This window comes from Aulonocara sp. 'chitande type north' Nkhata Bay, linkage group LG10, assembly GCF_057382095.1.
Source record: "Aulonocara sp. 'chitande type north' Nkhata Bay isolate Kocher_YH1m ecotype deep benthic linkage group LG10, A_spYH_male_GT1.1, whole genome shotgun sequence".
NCBI lineage: Eukaryota > Metazoa > Chordata > Actinopteri > Cichliformes > Cichlidae > Aulonocara > Aulonocara sp. 'chitande type north' Nkhata Bay.
In genome coordinates this window covers 9,334,995-9,356,358 of record NC_141353.1, presented here as the reverse complement: position 1 = coordinate 9,356,358, position 21,364 = coordinate 9,334,995, and the positions used below count along the sequence as shown (strand labels likewise).

Below are 21,364 nucleotides of genomic sequence, written 5' to 3'. Positions count from 1 at the left end.
GGTTCTTACAGCTGCACACCCTCAGTGAACACCTCTGCATGTCCAACACTTTTATGGAGGGTAGAAGAAGAACGAGTCGGCCTGTGGATCAGTAACACTTTATTTACGCCTTTATTAATCACATGGTTCAGCTTTGCTCTTGACAGTCAAGCAGCAAAAAAAAGTAGGAAGAGTAAAAAGAAAACTCAAACACAAAGATGGCCGCTCCCCTCCACTCAGCAGGGGGTCGTTTTTGAGAAAAAACATGGCGGTGCGGGGGGGAGGAGCCTGAGCCAGACAGCAGAGCACGAAGGTGAAGGTGGAGCAAAGACAACAAAGTGACACCAAAGTGAGTCGATACAGAAATGAGTGCAGAACAGGTGAGCAGTGCTTCATGAGGTCGAACGTTCAGGTGCATCCGAGTGTTCAGCTGTCCGCCCTGACGACGCGTTCACGAGCAGCCGGGAAACCTCAGCACCTGGGAGGGGGGGTGGCGGCCAATCGGATCCCTGCTGTCGTTCAGTTAATCTTCAGACACATTTAAAAAGACACGATGAGGAAACAAGGGCGAGGACTGCGTCGGGTGGTCAGTACGGGTTCCACAGGAGCTGGTCGGAGAACACAGGGACCTGCTGGTCATCAGAGTCTGCACGGAGAAACAAGATGGCGGTGAGCCAACAAACAGGAAGTGAGCACATGTCACAGAACAAGACCCCGATCGCCTGCCTCAGCAGGTTTGATGTAACCACAGCAGTCCTCATGTGACCTCATGTCCCCACAGTCTGTACTTCAGGACTGCTTCAACTTTTTTATTCCAGTAAAAAGTACTCTGAGTAAGAGTGGCTCCTATTTGTGTGCAAAGCCAAACGAACCGTGCAAGTAAAACAAACACCTGCAAATTCTACTTCAGTACAAATACTTAGTTACTTCCCACCTCTGGATCTGACCAAGCCCCGCCCCAAACCAGCCAGCAGGCTCGCCCTCAGGAGTCGCCCCCTGCTGGCTGAGTTACCTCACCTTGGCCGTGGTCCGTTTCCATCAGGAGGTGGAGCCAGTCGGTCATGCTGTCATCGGTGGTCAGCTGACTGCTGAGTGAGTAGTTCAGGCCTGGAGGAGAGCGAAGCGCCCGGCGGCTCGCCTCCAGCTGCAGAGAAACAAACAGGAATAAATAAGGTCACCGATCAGCTGATGTTGTGTTTTACAGAGGACGTTAAATAAAGTTAACGCATCTTTAATGAGCCGAAGAATTTGATTGGTGACTGATTACCGGCGACACGGGGACGGCCCAGGCTCCAGGCAGCGCTGAGGGCGTGGCGGCCAGCAGAGGAGACACAGAGGAGACTTTAGAGGATGCTGGAGTCTCCTTCTCTCTCTGCTCGTCTCCAACATTCTCAAAGAGGTCAGAGGTCATCTTCTCCAGCTGACTCTGCCTAAAGAGAGAAAACACTGATGACGTCACAGAAAGGCCTCAGCTGACGAGGATCAGTTTCTGGATAAATGTCAACTGGCGCTGGGTTCCACCTACAGCTGCTCCACGGGGTCCGGCGTGTCGGCGGCATCCGGCTGGGCGCCGGTCGGAGGGTCCCACAGGTGCAGCGCTCGCCTCCACAGACGCACCTGCATGTCCCAGGAGCGCCGGCTGTACTTCCTGTACTTGTTAGGAGTGGAGGGGTGGAGCTTAGGATCCCTCAGGTGTCTGAGGAGGAGGAGAGAAACCAGAGAGGCGTGTCAGCGTCGACGTTTGAGGAACCGTCGTCCGATTCTCGGCGTCATGCTCCGAGTTCTTACTTGGGGACTTGCTGGATGTAGTTCTGGTATCCGCTGGTGTTCTTGCCGTACTGGATCTGTTTCTGCCGCCGTTTCAGAACCGCGGCGTTGGTCTCCGTGTTGGTCGGGTCCGGCAGGCGGGGGTAACAGCGGCTGATGTGGGGCCTTCACAGAGCGACAAATTACACAGGGAACACAGAAACCCAGTGAAGAAGAGGCTCCAGCAGCGTGCAGTGCTGCAGGCAACGCCACAGGCCAACACAGCTCAGGGGCGTGGCCTACTGCCACCTGATGCAGGTTATGCACAGAGCAGGTCAGAACCTCTGAATGTCCCTCGTACTCACCTCCTGCTGTCCACGTCATCCGTCCCCACGGCCACGCTGCTCGTGGACACTTTGAGGATGCAGCGCTCCAGGATGGAGGACCTGAGGAAGAACAGCTGCATGAACACCTGCTGTGGCGACCTTCAGGTTTCAGTCCACGTTTACTGGTCCGCGCAGGATTAGCTGATCCTGATAACGGCTCGTTAGCCTGGATTAAAGAAGCCAAATACCTGCGTGGTTTGCTGCTGATGACTCGCTCTTGTCCTCGCATGCCGCCGGCGCCACGAGGAGACGGGATAGGAGAGACGTTACTGCAAAGAAGAGAAAGGCGTCAGGAGAAACCACGGCCTGCAGAGGGCGCCGTCTCTGCCACGCTACACTGACCCCACCCCTCTGCAGGAGAATTTCATACCTGACCAGGCTGTCGTACACGGAGCTGCAGCCGGGGAGCAGCCACGGCTCGGGGGCGGAGCATCCCGAGGCGGTGGTGGTCAGCACCGGGTCAGAAAGGCTGTTCCACATGGTCGCCGACCAGCCCTTCGTGCAGACACACGACCACGGGCTGAAGAGGAAGCTGCAAGCAGACACACCCGGTTTAGAGAGTCCAGGTGAGACTGACGAGCTCACCTCAGGTCACTGAGCAATTCAGAGCCCTCGAAGGGTCGTTGACCCCCCTCCCCTCGTCAGAGTCGTTGTGATGATGATGGGGGGTTAAGCACTCAGGATTCACACCTGGACTCATCCAGGCCAACGAGTCCCGGGAGACCCCCTCCCCCCTGCTTTCAGCCCAGGTTTCTGTTTGTGGACGAGCACCATGTAGAAACTACATCATTTCCTGTTTCTGTCGCTACGCGAGTGGCCACACGTCTGTCAGTCTCATCCTGAGACGTCAGCACCCCAGTCTCAGCATGCAGATGTTACAGATGTTTTCAGTGGACTGATGGAACAGCTCATATCAATAAACTATACAAAGCTCGACCACACGTCCCGAGTGTGTCCCTGCTCACCTGCAAGCTCAGCCTCGTCACGAGTCTCATTTCTGGACATCACGAGGTCACAGCTCAGGTCCTTCGTCACTGACTCACAGGTTCGAGCTGCTGCTTTCAGAGTTTAAGTGTTAAAGATACGCGTGTGCTTAAAGTCAGTGCAGAGGTTCCAGTCTGAGGCGGCGTGCGCCAAACACTCACTGCTCGTATTTAAACTGACAAAAAGCTGTTGGTCTATAATATGTGTGACGTTTCCTCATGAATGGCATCCAGTCATGTTGAGCCACAAACAGCACTCCTGTAACAGGCTGGAAGCACCAATCGGTGTTTGGCAGCGTCTTGAGTTCACCTTTATCTGTCCAGTTAAAAAAAAAAAAAAAGTCTCCTTTAAGAGTAACCTGGCCGCCAGGACCGTGTTCACCGACACACGTAGAGACATTACACAAACACCAAAAACATTGGAAATCAGTTTTTGGCACAACACCGGGAGCCTGGCAGCAAGACCCGGGCCGCTGCAGGTACAGAGAACACAGGTGAGTCCGCGAACTCATACCGAGAGCTGACGTCACGAAGCGCAGACCCAGCGCGTGTTTAAAGAGAACAAACAGCCGGAAACCACACGAGACGAAGCCGCCCGAGAACCTGTCCGCGGTTCGGCTTTGTTCCGTCTCACAGACATCAGCTGCTTCGGCCCGCTCAACTTTACAAAGACGCCAAACAAACGGAACACGAACAGGTGCAGCCTGAGCTAAGAATCCCAGCTGTGATTGGCTGAGCTCAGCTGCAGGTGAGGACAGACACGTACCTGGAGGACAGCGGCGGGCTCTGCTCTGCCGGTTCCACTCTGCTCGCGGACATCTTCGGACTCACAGAACACGTCGGTCCGCACTCACAGCCTTTAATGAGCGGCACCTGGAGCGGAGGGGGCGGGGCCGCGATGAGGGCGGGGCCTCACCTTAGCGCTCCACACCTAGCCCTGGAAAAAGAGCCATGTGTCAGGTCAAACACAAATGCAAGAAGAATCATGCCACTGTGCGATGTGTTCACTGCTACAGACACACATGTGGTAAATGCAGACTACAGATACCATGGCAGTGCCAGGATTGTGAGTGATTGCTGAAAATGTTGAAATGTACTCACTCACTTTTTATTATTATTTGTAAATATGTGTACAAATGGTTGGTTTTTTGTACTGTTTTTATCAATAAATCTCAGCAACAAAGGACATACACCCATGTGTGTTGATTTCTCCCTAAGATGGCAAACTGAAACACTCCAAGTTGGTGACTTTTGGAGATTTATTTCCCTGGATGATTGAGAATGCATCAAGACGAACACAAAAGGAAGTTCACAGCTTTTAGCAGCTCCCCCACCCCCTCATTCACACACCCCCACTCCCCTCCAGAATTCCCAGGTAACAACCTAATTTACATATGAATGACTAGCCAATTTAGCTTCCACTTGGCTGAAGCTAAAGCTTAGCTAAAAGCCTACCAGCCATTTGGCTGGAAGGCGGGTTTTAAAGGTAGAAAGGTAGAAGGCTGGGCACTGCTGCTCTCGGGGGACTCTAAGTGTTAAAATCAACCTGGTTACGCTCCAGCTGGTCCCTGATTTGTTTTATTTTAAAATTCCGTTGATAAACAGTTTTTTATTTCAGGAATTACATTAAATTTATTGCTCTAAACAATAAATAAAGTCAGAAACATATTTACAGCTGATTCTAACATCAGTGCTGCAGTCAGGCCTGTTTCTCCTGTTTCATCTTATTCAGAATATCATAGCGAGCCAGTTTCCTCATCCTATCACTGATACAGTCAAACAGTATTTAATCATCCATATTTATCACATTAGACATTTGCGTCTTCAGCACCGCACAGACAGAAGAGCTGCTCAGATCCCCCACACCAGCAGGGGGGCCGGGAGCAGCTGAGTCCCACAGACAGGCTGATAAATGGATGTTGGTTGTGTGAGTGTGGACTGTGAGGTATGATAAATCTGTCATCACTCTGATATCACAACAGGTTTAATCAGTCACCAAATCTGTGCTAACGCCAATCTGACACAAGCCACTAACATCGGTGCTGCTGCGGTGGGTAACGAGGGCTCTGTGGGCTTTTGTCTCAATCTGACTTCAATACTTTCTCCAACCCATCAAAAACTCTTGAAAGAGCTCATTGATGATCTGCAGAGGAACGGTGTATTTGACGTTTCAGGCTTCAGAGCTCATCCCAGTACAGAAACAACGTGAAGCTCATAAAGGATCTTCTTATGTTCTAACTTTCTGCTTCTTAATTCAGATCAAACTGAGGTTATTGTACTCGGCCCTGAAAAGCTTAGAAATATGGTATCTAACCAGATTCTTACTCTGGATGGCATTACCTTGGCCTCCAGTAACGCTGTGAGGAACCTTGGAGTCATTTTTGACCAGGACATGTCCTTCAACGCACATATTAAACAAATATGTAAGACTGCTTTCTTCCATTTGTGCAACATCTCTAAAGTTAGAAATATCCTGTCTCAGAGTGACGCTGAAAAACTAGTTCATGCATTTATTACTTCCAGGCTGGACGACTGTAATTCATTATTATCAGGATGTCCAAAAAACTCCCTGAAAAGCCTTCAGCTAATCCAAAATGCTGCAGCAAGAGTCCTGACAGGGAAACTTCCCACCCAGCGCTCAGCAGTCCTGACAGATCCTGACGCTGAGCTCAGAGCTCGCTGCCGTCAGTGCTGCAGGTTCGTCGTGCAGACGTGAAGGTCGGTAAACCTGCTGAGACTGAAGCAGCGATGGGTTTGATAAAGGGCCTCCTATCCTCACCTCCTCTTCTCCTGCAGGTGGCGCTCTTTCTATCTCTGTTGAAAAAATGACGCTACAGCGGTTGCCGTCATTTCCGGTCACAAGTAAACAAGATGGCGTCAGGCAGCGGGGTGAGTTTCTGAGCGTTTCTTCTTCTTTAGAGTAAAAACATGAAAGCTCGGCGGTGTGAGCAGGGCGTGTTTCACTCTCGGGATTTGTCGTAGTCGCGGTTGTTACCGGCTCCGGTTCAAGCCGGCTCTCCGTCTTTAGACAGCTGTTTGCAGCGCGCTTAGCTAGCAGCAGCTAGCATGCTAACCGTGACCCTGTTCAGCGTTTCCGGTTTCATTTCAGACGTTTTCTAAACGTTATGCCAGTGCTCGTTAACCCACTCTCTGCTGCTTGGCACTTCGTGTTTGTTCTTGTCCCTCCTGCAGCTCGGAAGCAGATTAGCTGATCAGTGTTAGCCTGTTAGCGCAAGCGGTGTGACTTCCGGTCTGTCAAAATAAAAGCTTCACCTCAAAACAAGGAACTCAGCTCAGGCTCGAATTAAAATGTTTTTTATTTCAGATATAAAGACTTGCTGCTTTTCTGACTTTAAGATGATCTGTATTTTAGTGATAAGCCACATGTTTGATTTGTAGAGAGAGGAGGCAGCAGGTGGAGGTAAAAGTTAGACGTCTTTATTTTCAGAATCACGTTTATTGACCGTGTGTATGCACAAACACATTCAAGGAGTTTGGTTCCGGTTGACCCTCAAGCACAGCAACGTAAATCACAACAATATGTAAACGACACACACACACGTATATATCTGTCTATGTATATATGTGTAATTATATGTATATACATCCGTAAATACCCAGTCTAAATCTTATATACATAAAATAGAGGATGACAGAAGTTTAGCAGTTAAAAATAAAAGCTGAAGCTCAGACCGTGTTTTAACCTCTGAATGGGGACTTATCAATAATACCAGAAATGATTAATGATTTCATGTCACTGAATCAACGTTTCTGTGGATTGTGATTTCCACTCTGTGATCAGCTCTGACAGGAAGCGCGGTAACGGCAGCGTCTCTCTTTTCTCTTCCAGTCGAGTAAAAACGACTTCAGGCGGAAATGGGACAAAGACGAGTACGAGAACCTCGCCCAGAAACGTCTGGTGGAGGAGAGGGAGCGCGAGCGGCGAGATGGTAAGAACATCAGCCGCTCAGAGGGAGGAGCTTAGGCTTTCACTTTCTGTATTAACCTGTCACATGTTGGCACCTTCAGGAAAAACTGCGCCGCCGGTCAAGCGGGACCTCCTGCGTCACCGGGACTACAAGGTGGACCTGGAGTCCAAGCTGGGGAAGACCATCGTCATCACCAAGACCACACCGCAGGCCGAGATGGGCGGGTAAGACCAGGTTCACACGCCATCGTCTCTTCAAGTTGTCGTGCAGACTGAGAACAAAACAAAAGCTGAACGAAAGCAACCGCTGACGTGACGTGTGATGTCACAAGTCAGCTGCAGCTGCTTTACAGGTGAAAATATGGCGTGATGAAGGCTCACTCACTGACAAGGAGGTCAGTGTCAGGACAAGCTCCGCCCACACTGTCAGCTGAAGTCAGTAGAGCTCTGTTCTCTCACACAAACGTATCTGATGACCTCGCTCAAAGTTTGGGCTGCTCAGCTGCTGCCGCCATTCTCCTTATATAGGCGGAGCAAGGACATACAGGTGACCTTTTTTCTTCCTTTGGTGTTTCAGGTATTACTGTAACGTGTGCGACTGTGTGGTCAAAGACTCCATCAACTTCCTGGATCACATCAACGGCAAAAAACGTGAGTTCACAGCCTAAAACACCTGATCAGAGAGGAGGCTTTTATTTTGAAAATCATGTCACACACATCATTGCTGATGTTCTTCAGTGTGAACAGCAGGTGGTGTGTGTGTGTGAGCAGATCAGAGGAACCTGGGCATGTCGATGCGGGTGGAGCGCTCGTCTCTTGATCAGGTGAAGAAGAGATTCGAGGTGAACAAGAAGAAGTTGGAGGAGAAACAGAAGGAGTACGACTTCGAGGAGCGCATGAAGGAGCTGCGGGAGGAGGTGAGGAGGAGTTTTATGGATCTCGTGAGGCTTTCGGGATGAGCGCGTTCCTCACGGGTGTCTGTGCTGCGTGTCTTTAGGAGGAGAAGGCGAAGGCGTACAAGAAGGAGAAGCAGAAGGAGCGGAAGCGACGGGCGGAGGAGGACGTGGACTTCGAGGAGGACGAAGAGATGGCGGCAGTGATGGGCTTCTCTGGCTTCGGCTCGTCCAAGAAGAGCCACTGAAGCTCCGCCTCTCTCAGGCAGGAAGCAGGTTTCTACCCCGCCCTCTCTACATCAGGCGGAGGTTCGGACTTAGGCGGAGTAGCATCGGCGCTCGTCTTGGACTCTTACTTTGTTATTCACAGCCAGACTTTTATTATGTTAGTCCATTCAGATGTAATGGACTAAAACGTAAAACTTTATTTAAAGCACAGCTCAGACAGTCTGTATCAGCCCCTAGGCATGCTGGGAAATTCAAATTGTAATAAACAGTTTTTGTTTTTTTAAATTTCTGATTGTTGTTTGTGTCAGTGAACGCACCACAGAACCCAGGCTGTTTGTTCCAGACATCAGCGTGATGCTTGCCTTTCAAGAGTGACACTCATTCAAGGTCAGAGGTCATCTTGCAGGAGCTTTCCTCTCCTCAGGAACTCTCTGCAGGAGGGGGAGATACAGGAGAGGTGGAGGAAGATCTCAGCCTGGGCATCTATTGTCTCATGTAGTCTGGAAGATGAGCGGATGACGGGGTGGGTGCAGTTTTCTCTGTGGTGGGGTTGGGTGGACTGTCCCGGGCTCTGTGGGGCCGGGAGGCGCTGCTGCACTGGGCCCCGGTCCGGATGGGCCTGGGCCCCCTTTCCCTGGCGGGTCGCGGAGTATGGGGGTGCTTACTGGGGTCAGCGGGGGAGCTGGCCCCAGGGAGGGGTCACTTGCCCCTCCCTTCCTTCCCTCCCCATCTCCAGCTGCCTCTCTCTTCCCGCTCCACCACAACCACCCACACATGCAGGGCCTTGGAGTAGGGGTGTGTCACCAGGGTGCAGAGAACACATGCAATTGCACCTTAGAACACACATGCATCAACACTACAATGAGCGGGTGGAGGGAGGTTTGGAGTCTTCTCTCACCCCCGTTCTCTGCGGCCTGCTGGAGCGGGGGGGCTAGGAGGAGTTGGCCGTCCGACTGCGGTCTGGAGTGTGGGGCCTCCCTGCTGCTGCGGAGTCGGGGCGGTCTGCTCCTCCTAAAGGGTAACACCACCTGGGTCTGGGTGCAGTTCCCCCCTCCAGGGGCAAGGGTACCTAGACCCGGTTCGTAGAGTACGCTTGGGGAGTGTGATTGTGTGTACAGCGTCTCTTTATGTCTGTCTCCACGTTGGTTGAGTGTGGAGTAAGTGCATATGAGAGCATGAGGGTGGGAATGGATGTTTGTATCTGTGTGTGCCTGTATGTCTGTGTCTATATGTCAGGTTGGGTGTCAGGCGCCACCTCTCTGGGGACATCTCAGGCCCTCCAAGGTTTGGAGGCCTATCTCCCCCTACCACCACTTCCCCTGCCAGTGGCGGACCCCCTCAGACATCGGTGCGTTGGTGGTTCTTTGTGTCCGGGGATGGGCGTCCAGGTACACACCGGCTCACTCCTTGGCGGCCGCTTATCGGGGCTCGCTCGGGCCACTTCGGAGGTGGGGTGCCCCCGGCTTCTCGGCCTGGGGCTCGGTCACTCAGGCACAGCTGGCTGCCGGCGGAGCTCACGGGCGCGTCACTGCAACTCCCCCTGGCTTCTGCTCCGCGGCTGCTGAGTGAGCCCTCATCTGGGACTCTCCTCAGCTCTTTCTGGGACAGTGGTGCAGCTGCCCCTCTGTTGGTCTTCCTTGGTCTCTTGTGTTCTGGGGGCCTCTGGATGTCTGGAGTTTTGATCTCCTCCATACCTGCTTCATACCCTGGAGGATGGGGCTGTGGCCCCCCCACACCCTCTAGCAGATCATTACATGAAGGAACCTTTTAAAAACAAGCGCGTCCATGCTCACAGGTGTACACACGGGTGATCACACCCACAAACTACACCCTTTTTGGCTCCTACCTCAAAGCACACTGTGTTCTGTTGATCTTATGTGCTGCACAATAATGTTTAATATTTAGTATTTACTGTCATATTCCCATATATCATTGTGATGTTGTTTATTCTATTACTCTTGTTCTCTTCTGCTTGCTTTCTTTTTTCTTTCTCAGCAGGTGATCCAGGTGATTGATATATGCATTTTTTTTCTCTGCCCGTTCTGTTGGTTTTTGGTTTTTGCCCTTCTCCCCCGTCCCCCCGCTGTTTTTCCCCTCTTTCTTTTCCCCAGTCAAGTCTGTCCCATATCTAACAAGTGAAAATAAAAAATAAAATAAACAATAAAAGGTGAATCAAATACACCAATAAGGCAAAGCTGGGATGGTCCATTTGGTAAAGTAAATCCGTTGGGCATCTTTCTTTGCCTTTAGACAACAATTCTGATGCAAAAGAGCCAAACGGGACAGGCAACAACAACAAAAACGTAATTACTCAGTAATAACCCGATCGCCCTGAGTCACTCACACAGGCCCGATCAGCCAGCAGCTGTTACTGTTTCTCCTCCTCCTCTGAGTTCTGCTGTCCATACACTGATCGCTTATTGTCATTGGTCTAATGTTGCTGGCTCCGCCCCATTCATGTGAACGTGCAGGTTAAACTCTGTGAGCTGAGCTCACCTCGCCTTCATCAGAAACGACTCCTCATCGTACAGGAAGTGCTGCAACCATCCCAACATCCAATCACAGGACAGAGGTTATCCTTTCACCTCTCTGTGTGTGTGTGTGTGTGTGTGTGTGTGTGTGTGTGTGTCAGCAATCAGCCAATAGCATTAATAGAAAGATCACTTGTTTAAAACAGTCGACCTCGATCAGAGTCAGCAGACATGAAGATCGTTCAGAGAAAACCAGCTGCATCCCTGCTGCTCGCTCAGGTGTGCAAACGTTTTTCACACCTGTGGGGTCGGTCAGTCTGACCCAACAGGTGCAGTTACAGGGCTGACACACTAGAGGGCGCCACGCAGAGCTGTGGGTCCGTCAGCCTCCTGCAGATTTGAGCTCTTCTACAATGTTTGTGGAAGTGTGTGAAGAAGATGCAGCAGGAAGCGAGTTTCTCACTTCATCATAAAGAGAGCGCGACCAGAGTGGCTGTAGGTGGAGCAGGTCACCTACTAATAAGAGGGCTGGTGGTTTGATCCCCACCTGCTCCGCCCACATGCATCCTTCCTCTCTGATGCCTCCATCGGAGTGTGAATGTTAGAAGCAGCGGTGCGTTTACCAAACATCGCCTGCTGCGGTCCGACGCAGCGACACCAGAGCGACCCTCTCTACTCCCACCAAGCTGAGCAGCTTTTATTTGACTCGTGTTTCTGACGTGAATCCACAAAACAAACAGATTCCAGATTCCCTCGTACGTCTGCCTCTCTCACCTGAGTCTGCAGCAGAGTCAGTGTGAGGTCAGGTGACCCACGGAGACGACTTCAGGTTACTGAGGAAGCCTTCAGCGCCGCGCTGAGGCTCGTGTCAGCAGCTCGGATCAAGAAGTCGCTGCAGAAACGTACATTTTTACTTCCACATCGTCAAAACTGGAATTAGAGATTGAGTCAGCAGGAGCGCTGAAAGATTTCTGCAGCGCCATCAAAACAGGAATGCCGAGGCCGCTGATCACACAGAATACCGGCCCTCAGTGTAAACTGAAACAGCCACGTCTCCTGTCAAACAGCCATGAGGTCAAAGGTTAAGTTAGTGGGACTGAAGGATCCACGCATTGGACAGAGAAACAGAGGCTCCACCGCGAGTCGGCCGCATGGACTCAGGTGACCTCATGGTGGCCATGTCCACCTCCTGTATACTAACTACGTGTCCACATACTTTTGGTACATTTTTCTTTTTTGTTTTCATCACTCGCTCCGACTGATCGTGACCTCAGTACTGATTATTATTTATTAACCATTTACCGGGTTTAAAATTAAAACCTGAGCTCATTTTCTGGACTGTGGTTTTTCTCAGTTCGCCTGTGTCAGACCTCATGCACCGTTTTCTTTTCTTGGCACTGCGGTTGAAACTGAGTTTGATCAACAGGAAGTAGAACAGGAAGTGTGGTTTGTTTCCTCTCAGTGCTGCTGATTAATGACCAGAACAAAAAGCAGCTGGTTCATGCTCGCTGCAGGCGCCACATCGCACGTACCAACCAAAAACACAACATCTGCAACTAAACATAACATCTGCAACCAAACACAACATCTGCAACTAAACACAACATCTGCAACTAAACACAACATCTGCAACCAAACATAAAACTGCAACCAAACACAACATCTGCAACCAAACATAAAACTGCAACCAAACACGACATCTGCAACCAAAAACACGACATCTGCAACCAAAAACACAACATCTGCAACTAAACATCTGCAACCAAACATAACATCTGCAACCAAACATAACATCTGCAACCAAAAACACGACATCTGCAACCAAAAACACAACATCTGCAACTAAACATCTGCAACCAAACATAACATCTGCAACCAAAAACACAACATCTGCAACTAAACACAACATCTGCAACCAAAAACACAACATCTGCAACTAAACAACATCTGCAACCAAACATAACATCTGCAACCAAAAACAACATCTGCAACCAAAAACACATCTGCAACCAAAAACACAACATCTGCAACCAAAAACACAACATCTGCAACTAAACACAACATCTGCAACTAAACATAAAACTGCAACCAAACACGACATCTGCAACCAAACACGACATCTGCAACCAAAAACACGACATCTGCAACCAAAAACACGACATCTGCAACTAAACACAACATCTGCAACCAAAAACACAATATCTGCAACCAAAAACACAATATCTGCAACCAAAAACACAATATCTGCAACTAAACATAACATCTGCAACTAAACATAACATCTGCAACCAAACACGACATCTGCAACCAAAAACACGACATCTGCAACCAAAAACACGACATCTGCAACCAAAAACACGACATCTGCAACCAAAAACACGACATCTGCAACCAAACACGACATCTGCAACCAAAAACACGACATCTGCAACCAAAAACACGACATCTGCAACCAAAAACACAACATCTGCAACTAAACATAACATCTGCAACTAAACATAACATCTGCAACCAAAAGCAACATCTGCAACCAAAAACACGACATCTGCAACCAAAAACACAATATCTGCAACTAAACACAACATCTGCAACCAAAAACACAATATCTGCAACTAAACATAACATCTGCAACTAAACATAACATCTGCAACCAAAAACAACATCTGCAACCAAAAACAACATCTGCAACCAAAAACACAACATCTGCAACTAAACACAACATCTGCAACCAAACACAACATCTGCAACCAAACATAAAACTGCAACCAAACACGACATCTGCAACCAAACACACGACATCTGCAATTAAACACAACATCTGCAACTAAACACAGCAACATGTGTTTGCAGATGTTGTGTTTTGGTGTTTTTGTTTGTTTGTGACTCATTTGTCATTTTTTTAAAATAAAGTAATTAAACAAACAAATAAACGCTGTTGCTTCCTGAAATGGTCCAATCAGGAGCCAGAAGGCTGTAATGGAGGCGGGGTTTTGTTTTTCACGCTGCAGCGAGCCGTTACCGTCAGCTGCCACCGCCTCGTTTACATGTCTGCTCTCCCATCATGCACCTCTGCCATGGTGCTGCATGCTCCTGAGTCACTGAGCCATGTGACCTCAGGGAAGGAGGAGGTAGCAGACGAGGGGCTTTCCTGAGCTAAACTTAGTGTGAAGAAGTGAAACATGAGCGCATCCATCACTCCATCCTTCTCTCCAGTTTGTATGGAGACACATTAGTGCCAAAGCATCCATGAGTCCAATGATCTGAGTTTAAACGACTCAGGTGAGACTTCAAAGTGGGACGATGTGTTTCTGAGTTTATCGTTTCGTTTAAAACTGACGTTTTAAAACATCATCCGTGTCATCGCAGCGGCTCGCCCTCTGTGTTTGCTCTTTCATATAAAATCAAATGTTGGGCCTGTGATAAATAAGCTCTTATAATAGAATAGAATAGAATAGAATTCAACTTTATTGTCATTGCACATGCACAGGTACAGGGCAACGAAATGCAGTTTGCATCCATCCAGAAGTGCTTTAGTGATATAGATATATTACAATATATATTAGCAATAATATAGATATGTGAGTATATTACAGAAATGGGTCTATTATGGTATGTTATAATGTACACGGTATGAAGTATGTTGTGAATATTCTATAACTAAGTATGTACAGGCTGTAGTGAGTACAAGCTATGTACAGGATATGAACAGGATATAAATATGAAAAACTATACAGAATGAAATAAATAACTTTACAGAATCTGAGATATACAGCTATACAGAAATGGGAACTATGCAAGTTGTAAACAGTTGTAGGATTAAAAATTATCGAATGTACAGAATGATTATTTACACAGAGCTATACAGTAGTGCAGTTAAGATAAGTGAGGGTGTAGATAGTTTCTACAGAGGCTATATAAAGTGCTGGTGGTTGTGAGTGGTGGTTCAGTCCATGTTATTATTGTGTGTTTGAGGGTACAGTTGTCCATTGTGGGTGTGTGTATGTTCAGTCCATGAGTTTAACGTGGGTCAGATGTCAGGAGGCAGAGTTCAGGAGTCTGACAGCTGTGGGGAAGAAGCTGTTCCGGTACCTGGTGGTCTTAGTCCGGAGGCTCCTGTGGCGCCTCCCAGAGGGCAGGAGGGTGAAGAGTCCATGTGATGGGTGACTGGGGTCTTTGATGATTTTCCCAGCCCTTTTCAGACACCGCTTCCTGTAGATGTCTTTTATGGCAGGAAGTGGTGCTCCGGCGATGCGCTGGGCAGTTTTCACGACCCTCTGCAACGCCTTCCGGTCCGAGGCAGAGCAGTTCCCGTACCAGACTGTTATACAGTTGGTCAGGATGCTCTCGATGGTGCAACGATAGAAGTTCACCAGGATGTCTGAGGACAGGTGGTTCTTCCTCAGAGTCCTCAAGAAGAAGAGGCGCTGGTGAGCCTTCTTGACCAGCTTGGAGCAGTTGGTCGTCCAGGTGAGATCCTCGGAGATGTGGACTCCCAGGAACTTGAAGCTGCTCACACGCTCCACAGCCGTCCCCTTAATGTGGATGGGTGGATGTGGGTCAGCATTCCTCCTGTAGTCCACGATGAGCTCCTTGGTCTTCTCGGTGTTAAGCAGCAGGTTGTTTCTGTCGCACCACTCAGCCAGACGATCCACCTCCTCCCTGTGGTTGGCCTCATCGTTGTCACTGATGAGGCCAACCACAGGTCCAACAACGTGGGACAGGTCCGTGTGTCCCCTCTCCTGCGCTGCAGGTTAGCATCGTCCTGCTCAAACATGAAGGCCACACAGAGCTGCAGGCTTTGACCTGAGCCCTGAGAACGAGCCGGACGCTCCCTGCCCTCTTCAGTCTGACGGCGCGGCGTCCTTGATTGGCTGGGATGGACCACCTCCATTGTGGTGGAGCTGTAACCTGCACGTGTGGACGGCACGTCCAGCAGGTTTCAGGGAGTGTTCCTGAGACTCATCTGCTGAAGCTCACGGTCATCGGCCTCGTCCCACAGAGCGTCCTCCAGCTTCTCTGAGAACGCTGATGAACTGTTCACGGTGAGGAACATGATTCATGTTGGTGAAGCTCTGCCTCTCTGAGAACCTCTTTTTATCCTCGATCATGTGACCGAGCTGCTGACAGGTCACATGATCAGCTGGTAAATCTTCCTCCGCTTCTTCAGCACGAGCTTTTCTGAGATGGCTCATTCTCTCACTTTAATCTTTTGTTTTCTGTGTTCGATCACGAATAAAATATGAGCTCCTGTTTTCGTCCCGACTTTTTCAGGTTTGCTCTGAGCGGTGCAGTTCCTCTGACGTCCAGCAGAGGCAGCAGTGAGCCCGTCCCCATAGACCCCCATGTTAAACAGCAGATGTAAACATTTCACAGCCCGATACACAAACTGTTTTGGTAAACAATACTTTTACTTTGAATACTTGGAGTACATTTTTCAGAATGTGCAGAGGTGGCTTGACTGCACAGATGCATGCTGGGTAACGACCCTGGCCTTCGGCACTGATGGAGGCCCTCCGTCGGGCTGACCCGGGGTCGGGGCAGTGCCAGCTGATCCGGGGTTCGTTTGTTCCTCTGTTTGGCATTTCAACAGCGTCGCTGCAGCGAGTGGGTGCAGCTGCAGACGCTGTTCCGCTCTGTGGTCAGACGGGGGGTGGGGGTGATGCTGCCTTCATCCATCCCCCACTTCACTTCCTCTCAGAGAGAGAGAGAGAGAGAGGAAAGAGAGACGCAGAGAGAGAGACTGAAGGAGTGGAGGAGGAGGAAGCCATTTTGGGCCCGGGTGACATGTCTGCCTGCTCTTTGCTGCCTGCGCTGCCGGACGGACGCTCGCGCAGTTAGACCGCACGACTCGGTTTGGGGAAGTAAAAGCTGAGACGCTCGCAGCTCTTTGCTTTTCTGTCTTTCAGAGACGTCTGAGTCTTCACAGGAAGAGGTGGCGAGGCCCGTTAGTCAGACTGCGGGCTGAAGGAGAACAACGGCGCAGAAACTACGAGCCCGATCACTTCCTCAGAGGACGAGAAGCGAGCTCAAAGATCGCCTCTTTCTCTCAGATGTTAGCGTGCTCTGGGTCTGACAGCAGCCGGGCTGACGTCGTGCCTTTGAGCATCGAGCAGGATGAGTTCGGACCGCGTGCCGTCCAGGTCGGACATGATGGGGTGGAACCCGCAGCAGCTGGCGGACTACCTGAGAAGGGTGAGGCCTCCGTCCGTACTGTTTGTGCGTCCTCGTGTACGTCCTCGTTTTCAGCTCCTCGGGATCCTCCGAGCGGCGGGGTCAGCTGACTCATGCTCAGACGGCGCCGTGAACCAAACCGAACGTTAGTGAGCAGCAGCTCACCTCAGAGGCTCAGGTGAGCTGCTGCACCTGCCCGACACGGAGCTCGATGAGACGTGGTGACCGCAGCTTCGGTGTTTGATGCCCTGTGTTTGAAACATTGGCGTAGCGTGCTGATCAACAACACTTCAGTAAAGCTCTGGCTCGCTGTTAGTGCAGTGACCTCACTGATGATGTCATTCAAAATGCAGAGGTGCAGTTCAGACGGTCAGTCAAACAATGGTAATAATGCAAACTTTCATGCGATCAGACGTGCAGCCAGCTTCATGTGTCAGCCCGATGCTTCTGGTGCTTTGTGCATCTGTAGTTAAAGGCTGGACTGAGTAACTGTCGTCGGCTCTGCCACAGCGTGATTGCGTACAGCTTTCCTGCTGATCGCAGGGATGGTGACATTTTTCTGCAGAAGTTCAAACGCTGTGACGTAACGACTCAGAGAAGTTTAACGAGGAAGTGTTTGTGATGCGTTTGGATAAAAGTCCCCGAGAACAAGGACAAAGGCAGCCGGGTGTCAGTTACACTTCAGAAGCAGCAGCGTTAGCCGTTAGCTGCTCGCGTCTGAAGGCGGCTGCATGAAGAGGAGTGAGATGTGACAAACTGCCGGGTTTCCCCTTCCTGTGCATCTCTTATAATCTAAACAGTTCGTCTTACTTTAACAGACTTTAACATCTGATCACGTCTGATTATTTTTAGGTCACTGAGCAGCAGTTTGATGGTGCAAAGTATCGGAGCAGACAGGTGGAGCAGATGAAAGCTGTACGTCGGCGCAGAGCCGCAGGAAGTGTCGTTATTTTCCATTTGGGGTTTGATGGGGTTATTTAAGGCCTACGGTGTTTCAGCATGCGTGCTCGGAGGCAAGAATAGCAACATGTGGGAGATAATAACTAACTTGTTACAGACGCGGCCAAACATTCAAATCATGGGGTGAACTTCTGTAGAAGAAATCCCTGTGGGCTTATTTTCACTCTGAATGTCTCCTCACTGATCTCTGCACAACAAGCCTGCGGGACGTTCGCTCAGCGGAGACGCTTCAGTCCCGTGCAGATCGTCCACCCCAGCATCCTCCTCTGTCACACGCTGTTCATGTCCTCCTTCGCTACATCCATGAACCTCCTCTGAGCTTCTTCCAAACCACCTCAGCCTCTCTGACTCTGATGCACTCGTCCCATATCTCCATCTTCCACCTACTCCACCCTATCTGCACTCTGTGCTTCATCAGCATAAAAGACTGGCTCTATCAGCGCGACACAAAGTTTCCGAGCGATTCTTTTATAGCGTCTGATGTCAGAGGCTTTTAATGATTGGTGGATGCAACCCACAGACTCCTTTACCACTCAGGCTGCATCGTGTTCATTTATCAAATCTGTTCAAACGTGGGCTCGTTCTGCACCAAGAAGAAGAATCGTCATGACAACACGAAACGTGGAAAAGAGGCCGATGCCTGTTTGTGTCGAACCTCAGACCAGCTCTGTGAGCTCATCTCACTGATGCTGACGAGTCGCTCGTGCTTGGCTATGTTTTGAGAATCAGCAGGAAATCTGAGGAAGTCTGTGTGGGACAAAATGACGCTAACGCTTCAGTCCCGTCCATAAGCAGTTACAGCTGAAAGTCTGGAGCGAGGCGGTGTGGCCAGCAACTGTGACATCAGAAACCGATTCTTATCTTTGCTTTGCGTCACTGCGTGTGTGTGAAATGCACTATACACAGGTACACACACACACAGGTCTTTATCACCAGCTTCCACATTTATTTATAGTTTTCCCAGGTTATGATATGAACACAGTCTGACAGCTGCCGGTCCCAGCTGATTTCCCCCCCTGCTCCTCTCCGTCTCACTATAAAAAGGGAAGGAAACCATTATCAGTCCAAATCGCCATCAGCTGTTCTCACCGGCATCTCCAGCACCGCCGCGTTGAGCCCACTGCACCACTCCTCCCCTGCAGCCGTGCCCGGGACCACACCTCCGCCACAGTGTGTTAGTTTAGATGTTTCACATTCGCAGAATCGTCTGCGGAGAACATCACGTCCATACGTGAGGAAGAATCGGTATTTCCTGGAAGACAGAAAAGAATCGAATAAGAAACAGTGATAATAAAACAATAATAATAAATAGATGTGTTCATATTTGAATGATATGTCCCTGTGACGTCCCTGTTGCAGATGAATCTGTCCGGCTGTGACAAAGTCGTGCTGAAGCACTCCATCTCTGGTTCCAGATTTGTGGTGAGTTCAACTCAAGAAAATAAAACTGGAAAAGGAAAGAAGGGTGTAGGGAAGGATGTGACCCTGTTTGTTTTTGCAGAATCTGAGTGACAACGACCTCCAGAAATTCCCTAAACTTCATACTCCGTGAGTACTGCCCCCTGCTGCTGCGCTGTGGTACTGCAGTCGGCCTGGGCCACAGCTTTGATTGAGAGACATTTTACTGGATCAGTACTGTTAACAGAAAGTCTTCACTTGTAACCAAAGCTGGTGTTTGATGTTAGATGTGCTGATTATGTGGTATAGTCTGAACGCTGAGGGAGACCCAGGCGAGGGTTAACCACACTGTGACGTCATGTATCCATGTCTCTGCAGGATGATCTCCAAACTCAACAGTGAAATCAACAAGAAGGAGAAGAGGGGAGGCTTCTTTATTAAAAAGTACGTTCATGTTCTGCTTATAACAACAGCCTGTGCTTTAATCGTGGCAATGAAACGACAGTCTGGTAACCACTGGTGTCTCCTATACATCTGTTCAAGCACAAAGTCCAGATAGGGCCAGAATACTGTTGGACTGTGTTCATAGAAGAACCTGTATCTTATTCTGAAAGGCTCGCTCATGGAGCACGCCAGCAGACAGTGAAGGTTGATTCACACAAACCGTTTTCTGAGAAACGCATCACCTCATGTTAATCGCAAAATTCATGTTGCGTTGCTAAGCAATGGCTAGCTGGCTAACGTTAGCTTATTTGCTTGCTAGCTTTATTGCTGGTAAAACACTGTCTGAATTAGTGACTGACCGACCTGTCAAACTACTTTAGCAGCTAAAATGATCGTAACGTTAAATAAGGGTCGATTTTAGCATCACATGTCTGAACAAACAACCACCTGAAACGCCTCCGGGCACTGATTTGTTGTTAATGATTTCAAAGATTTATCAAGACTTTGCTGAGTACATGAAACTGATGCAGACTCTGAGCAGCACGCTGACGTTAGCTCGCTGGTTGCTGTTATAATGTGGTTTGTGTGAAATTGTTTGCTGAATGGTGCGAGCCAACATTTCATGCTAGCTGTCGTCTGTCTTAGAGGCACACGCTGTACTGGGAGCTCTGTCACGGCCAGCTTATTTATACGAATAACAACATACAGACTCACGTTTCTTTATATTAGAGTTTATCTCTAAGTGAAGTCTAAAAGGGAAAGTTGACTTCTGTTGTTGCTTAAAGACTGTTTTTCTGGATGTTTGCTTGATAAAACTTAAATTAGCATCAGAAGAAGGTGCTAAAACTTTTACAGTTGATTCATAAAAGAGCTTTGTTCGTGTTTCCTGCACACTGTTTTTTGTCTTTGTGGTTATTTTACATCTATTTAAAAACATCACCTGAGCAGTGCTGAGGTTTGACTCAGCTCTGACTTTCTCACACCTTTTTTTCTCACAGGACGTCCAAATATCAAGAACCAGGTAAGAATTTATTAATGTTTAATGTTTCTACACAGAGCCATGGATGGTTTGAATAATCGTCGCATGTATTAGTTGTTTCAGAATAAAATCCTTTGTAATGTGGTGGAATTTTCAGTGTAGTTTCCATCAGACTGCGTTCACCTCCGTCACACCAGATCAGAGTTCCTGATATGTGAAACTTAAACATAACGTTGGGTGTGCTGCCGTTTTACGGGGACTTTCCAATCGAACAGAAGCAGGAAGTGTTTGTGATGAAGTGTAAATATTTTATTTTGACAAAGCTGGAATAAAAATTCACAGGAAATAGAAACAACAATAAAAACAGGTTAGCATTATCACATAGTTTCGCGATGATGAGTAAGGATCTGTAATAGATATTTACCTAATTGCAGTATTATTACGAAGTCTGAAAGCTCGTCGTGTCGTCAGTGATTTGAGTCTCTGTGATTATTTCTTCGTCACATCTGGAAACACAGATGTTAACCTGCTGCTTTCTCCTCTGCAGAAATCAACTCTGAGCCTCAGGGATGGGGCGAAGACGAGTTTGTGAGTTTATCGATTTATTTACTGAATAAAAACAAAATTCATGATGTCGCAAACACCATAAAATACACATGAGAGCGATGACAGAGGTGACATTAGATAGAACACATAAATAATAATTACACAAAGATGATTCATTATTGTACACATTTACATTTTAAAGGATATACATGTGTTAGACGTCCACCCAACACAAGCTTCTCTCTGCGTTTC

General features: G+C 48.9%; 3 protein-coding genes across 7 annotated transcripts in view; 2 read left to right on the top strand and 1 right to left on the bottom strand.

Annotated features, from left to right (window-relative positions):
- Positions 1-84: 84 nt before the first annotated feature.
- Positions 85-4,013, bottom strand: slbp2 (stem-loop binding protein 2). Its single transcript, XM_086308085.1, has 9 exons — positions 3,861-4,013; positions 2,482-2,643; positions 2,300-2,380; positions 2,091-2,171; positions 1,768-1,911; positions 1,505-1,675; positions 1,247-1,409; positions 997-1,123; positions 85-625 (listed from the first exon to the last, which is right to left on the bottom strand). The coding sequence occupies exons 1-9, from the start codon at positions 3,911-3,913 to the stop codon at positions 567-569; spliced, it is 1,041 nt and encodes a 346-aa protein (XP_086164211.1). The 5' UTR covers positions 3,914-4,013; the 3' UTR covers positions 85-566.
- Positions 4,014-5,839: 1,826 nt separating this feature from the next.
- zmat2 (zinc finger, matrin-type 2) lies at positions 5,840-8,428 on the top strand. Its single transcript, XM_086308119.1, has 6 exons — positions 5,840-5,983; positions 6,945-7,044; positions 7,124-7,247; positions 7,600-7,673; positions 7,794-7,939; positions 8,020-8,428. The coding sequence occupies exons 1-6, from the start codon at positions 5,966-5,968 to the stop codon at positions 8,161-8,163; spliced, it is 606 nt and encodes a 201-aa protein (XP_086164245.1). The 5' UTR covers positions 5,840-5,965; the 3' UTR covers positions 8,164-8,428.
- A 7,242-nt stretch (positions 8,429-15,670) lies between these two features.
- lcp2a (lymphocyte cytosolic protein 2a) overlaps positions 15,671-21,364 on the top strand; it is a 13,225-nt gene continuing 7,531 nt past the window's right edge. For 2 of the 5 annotated variants that reach the window (XM_086308064.1, XM_086308062.1), the window contains exons 1-6: positions 15,686-16,806; positions 19,105-19,167; positions 19,247-19,293; positions 19,522-19,587; positions 20,586-20,608; positions 21,114-21,154. In XM_086308064.1, the coding sequence (XP_086164190.1) occupies positions 16,729-16,806; positions 19,105-19,167; positions 19,247-19,293; positions 19,522-19,587; positions 20,586-20,608; positions 21,114-21,154 (318 nt within the window). In that variant the 5' untranslated portion in view covers positions 15,686-16,728. Of the gene's footprint in view, positions 16,807-16,848; positions 18,991-19,104; positions 19,168-19,246; positions 19,294-19,521; positions 19,588-20,585; positions 20,609-21,113; positions 21,155-21,364 lie in introns of those variants that run through there. The other 3 variants (XM_086308066.1, XM_086308063.1, XM_086308065.1) reach the window with 3 other exon arrangements.

Excerpts from the sequence above, each read along its gene's own strand:
- slbp2 (XM_086308085.1), bottom strand. The coding sequence starts at position 3,913 with ATGTCCGCGAGCAGAGTGGAACCGGCAGAGCAGAGCCCGCCGCTGTCC. Across the intron at positions 1,912-2,090 it reads GATGACGTGGACAGCAGGAG|GCCCCACATCAGCCGCTGTT; the intron begins GTGAGTACGAGG and ends CGCTCTGTGAAG. Across the intron at positions 1,676-1,767 it reads TACATCCAGCAAGTCCCCAA|ACACCTGAGGGATCCTAAGC; the intron begins GTAAGAACTCGG and ends CCTCCTCCTCAG.
- zmat2 (XM_086308119.1), top strand. Across the intron at positions 7,045-7,123 it reads GGAGCGCGAGCGGCGAGATG|GAAAAACTGCGCCGCCGGTC; the intron begins GTAAGAACATCA and ends TGGCACCTTCAG. Across the intron at positions 7,940-8,019 it reads TGAAGGAGCTGCGGGAGGAG|GAGGAGAAGGCGAAGGCGTA; the intron begins GTGAGGAGGAGT and ends GCGTGTCTTTAG.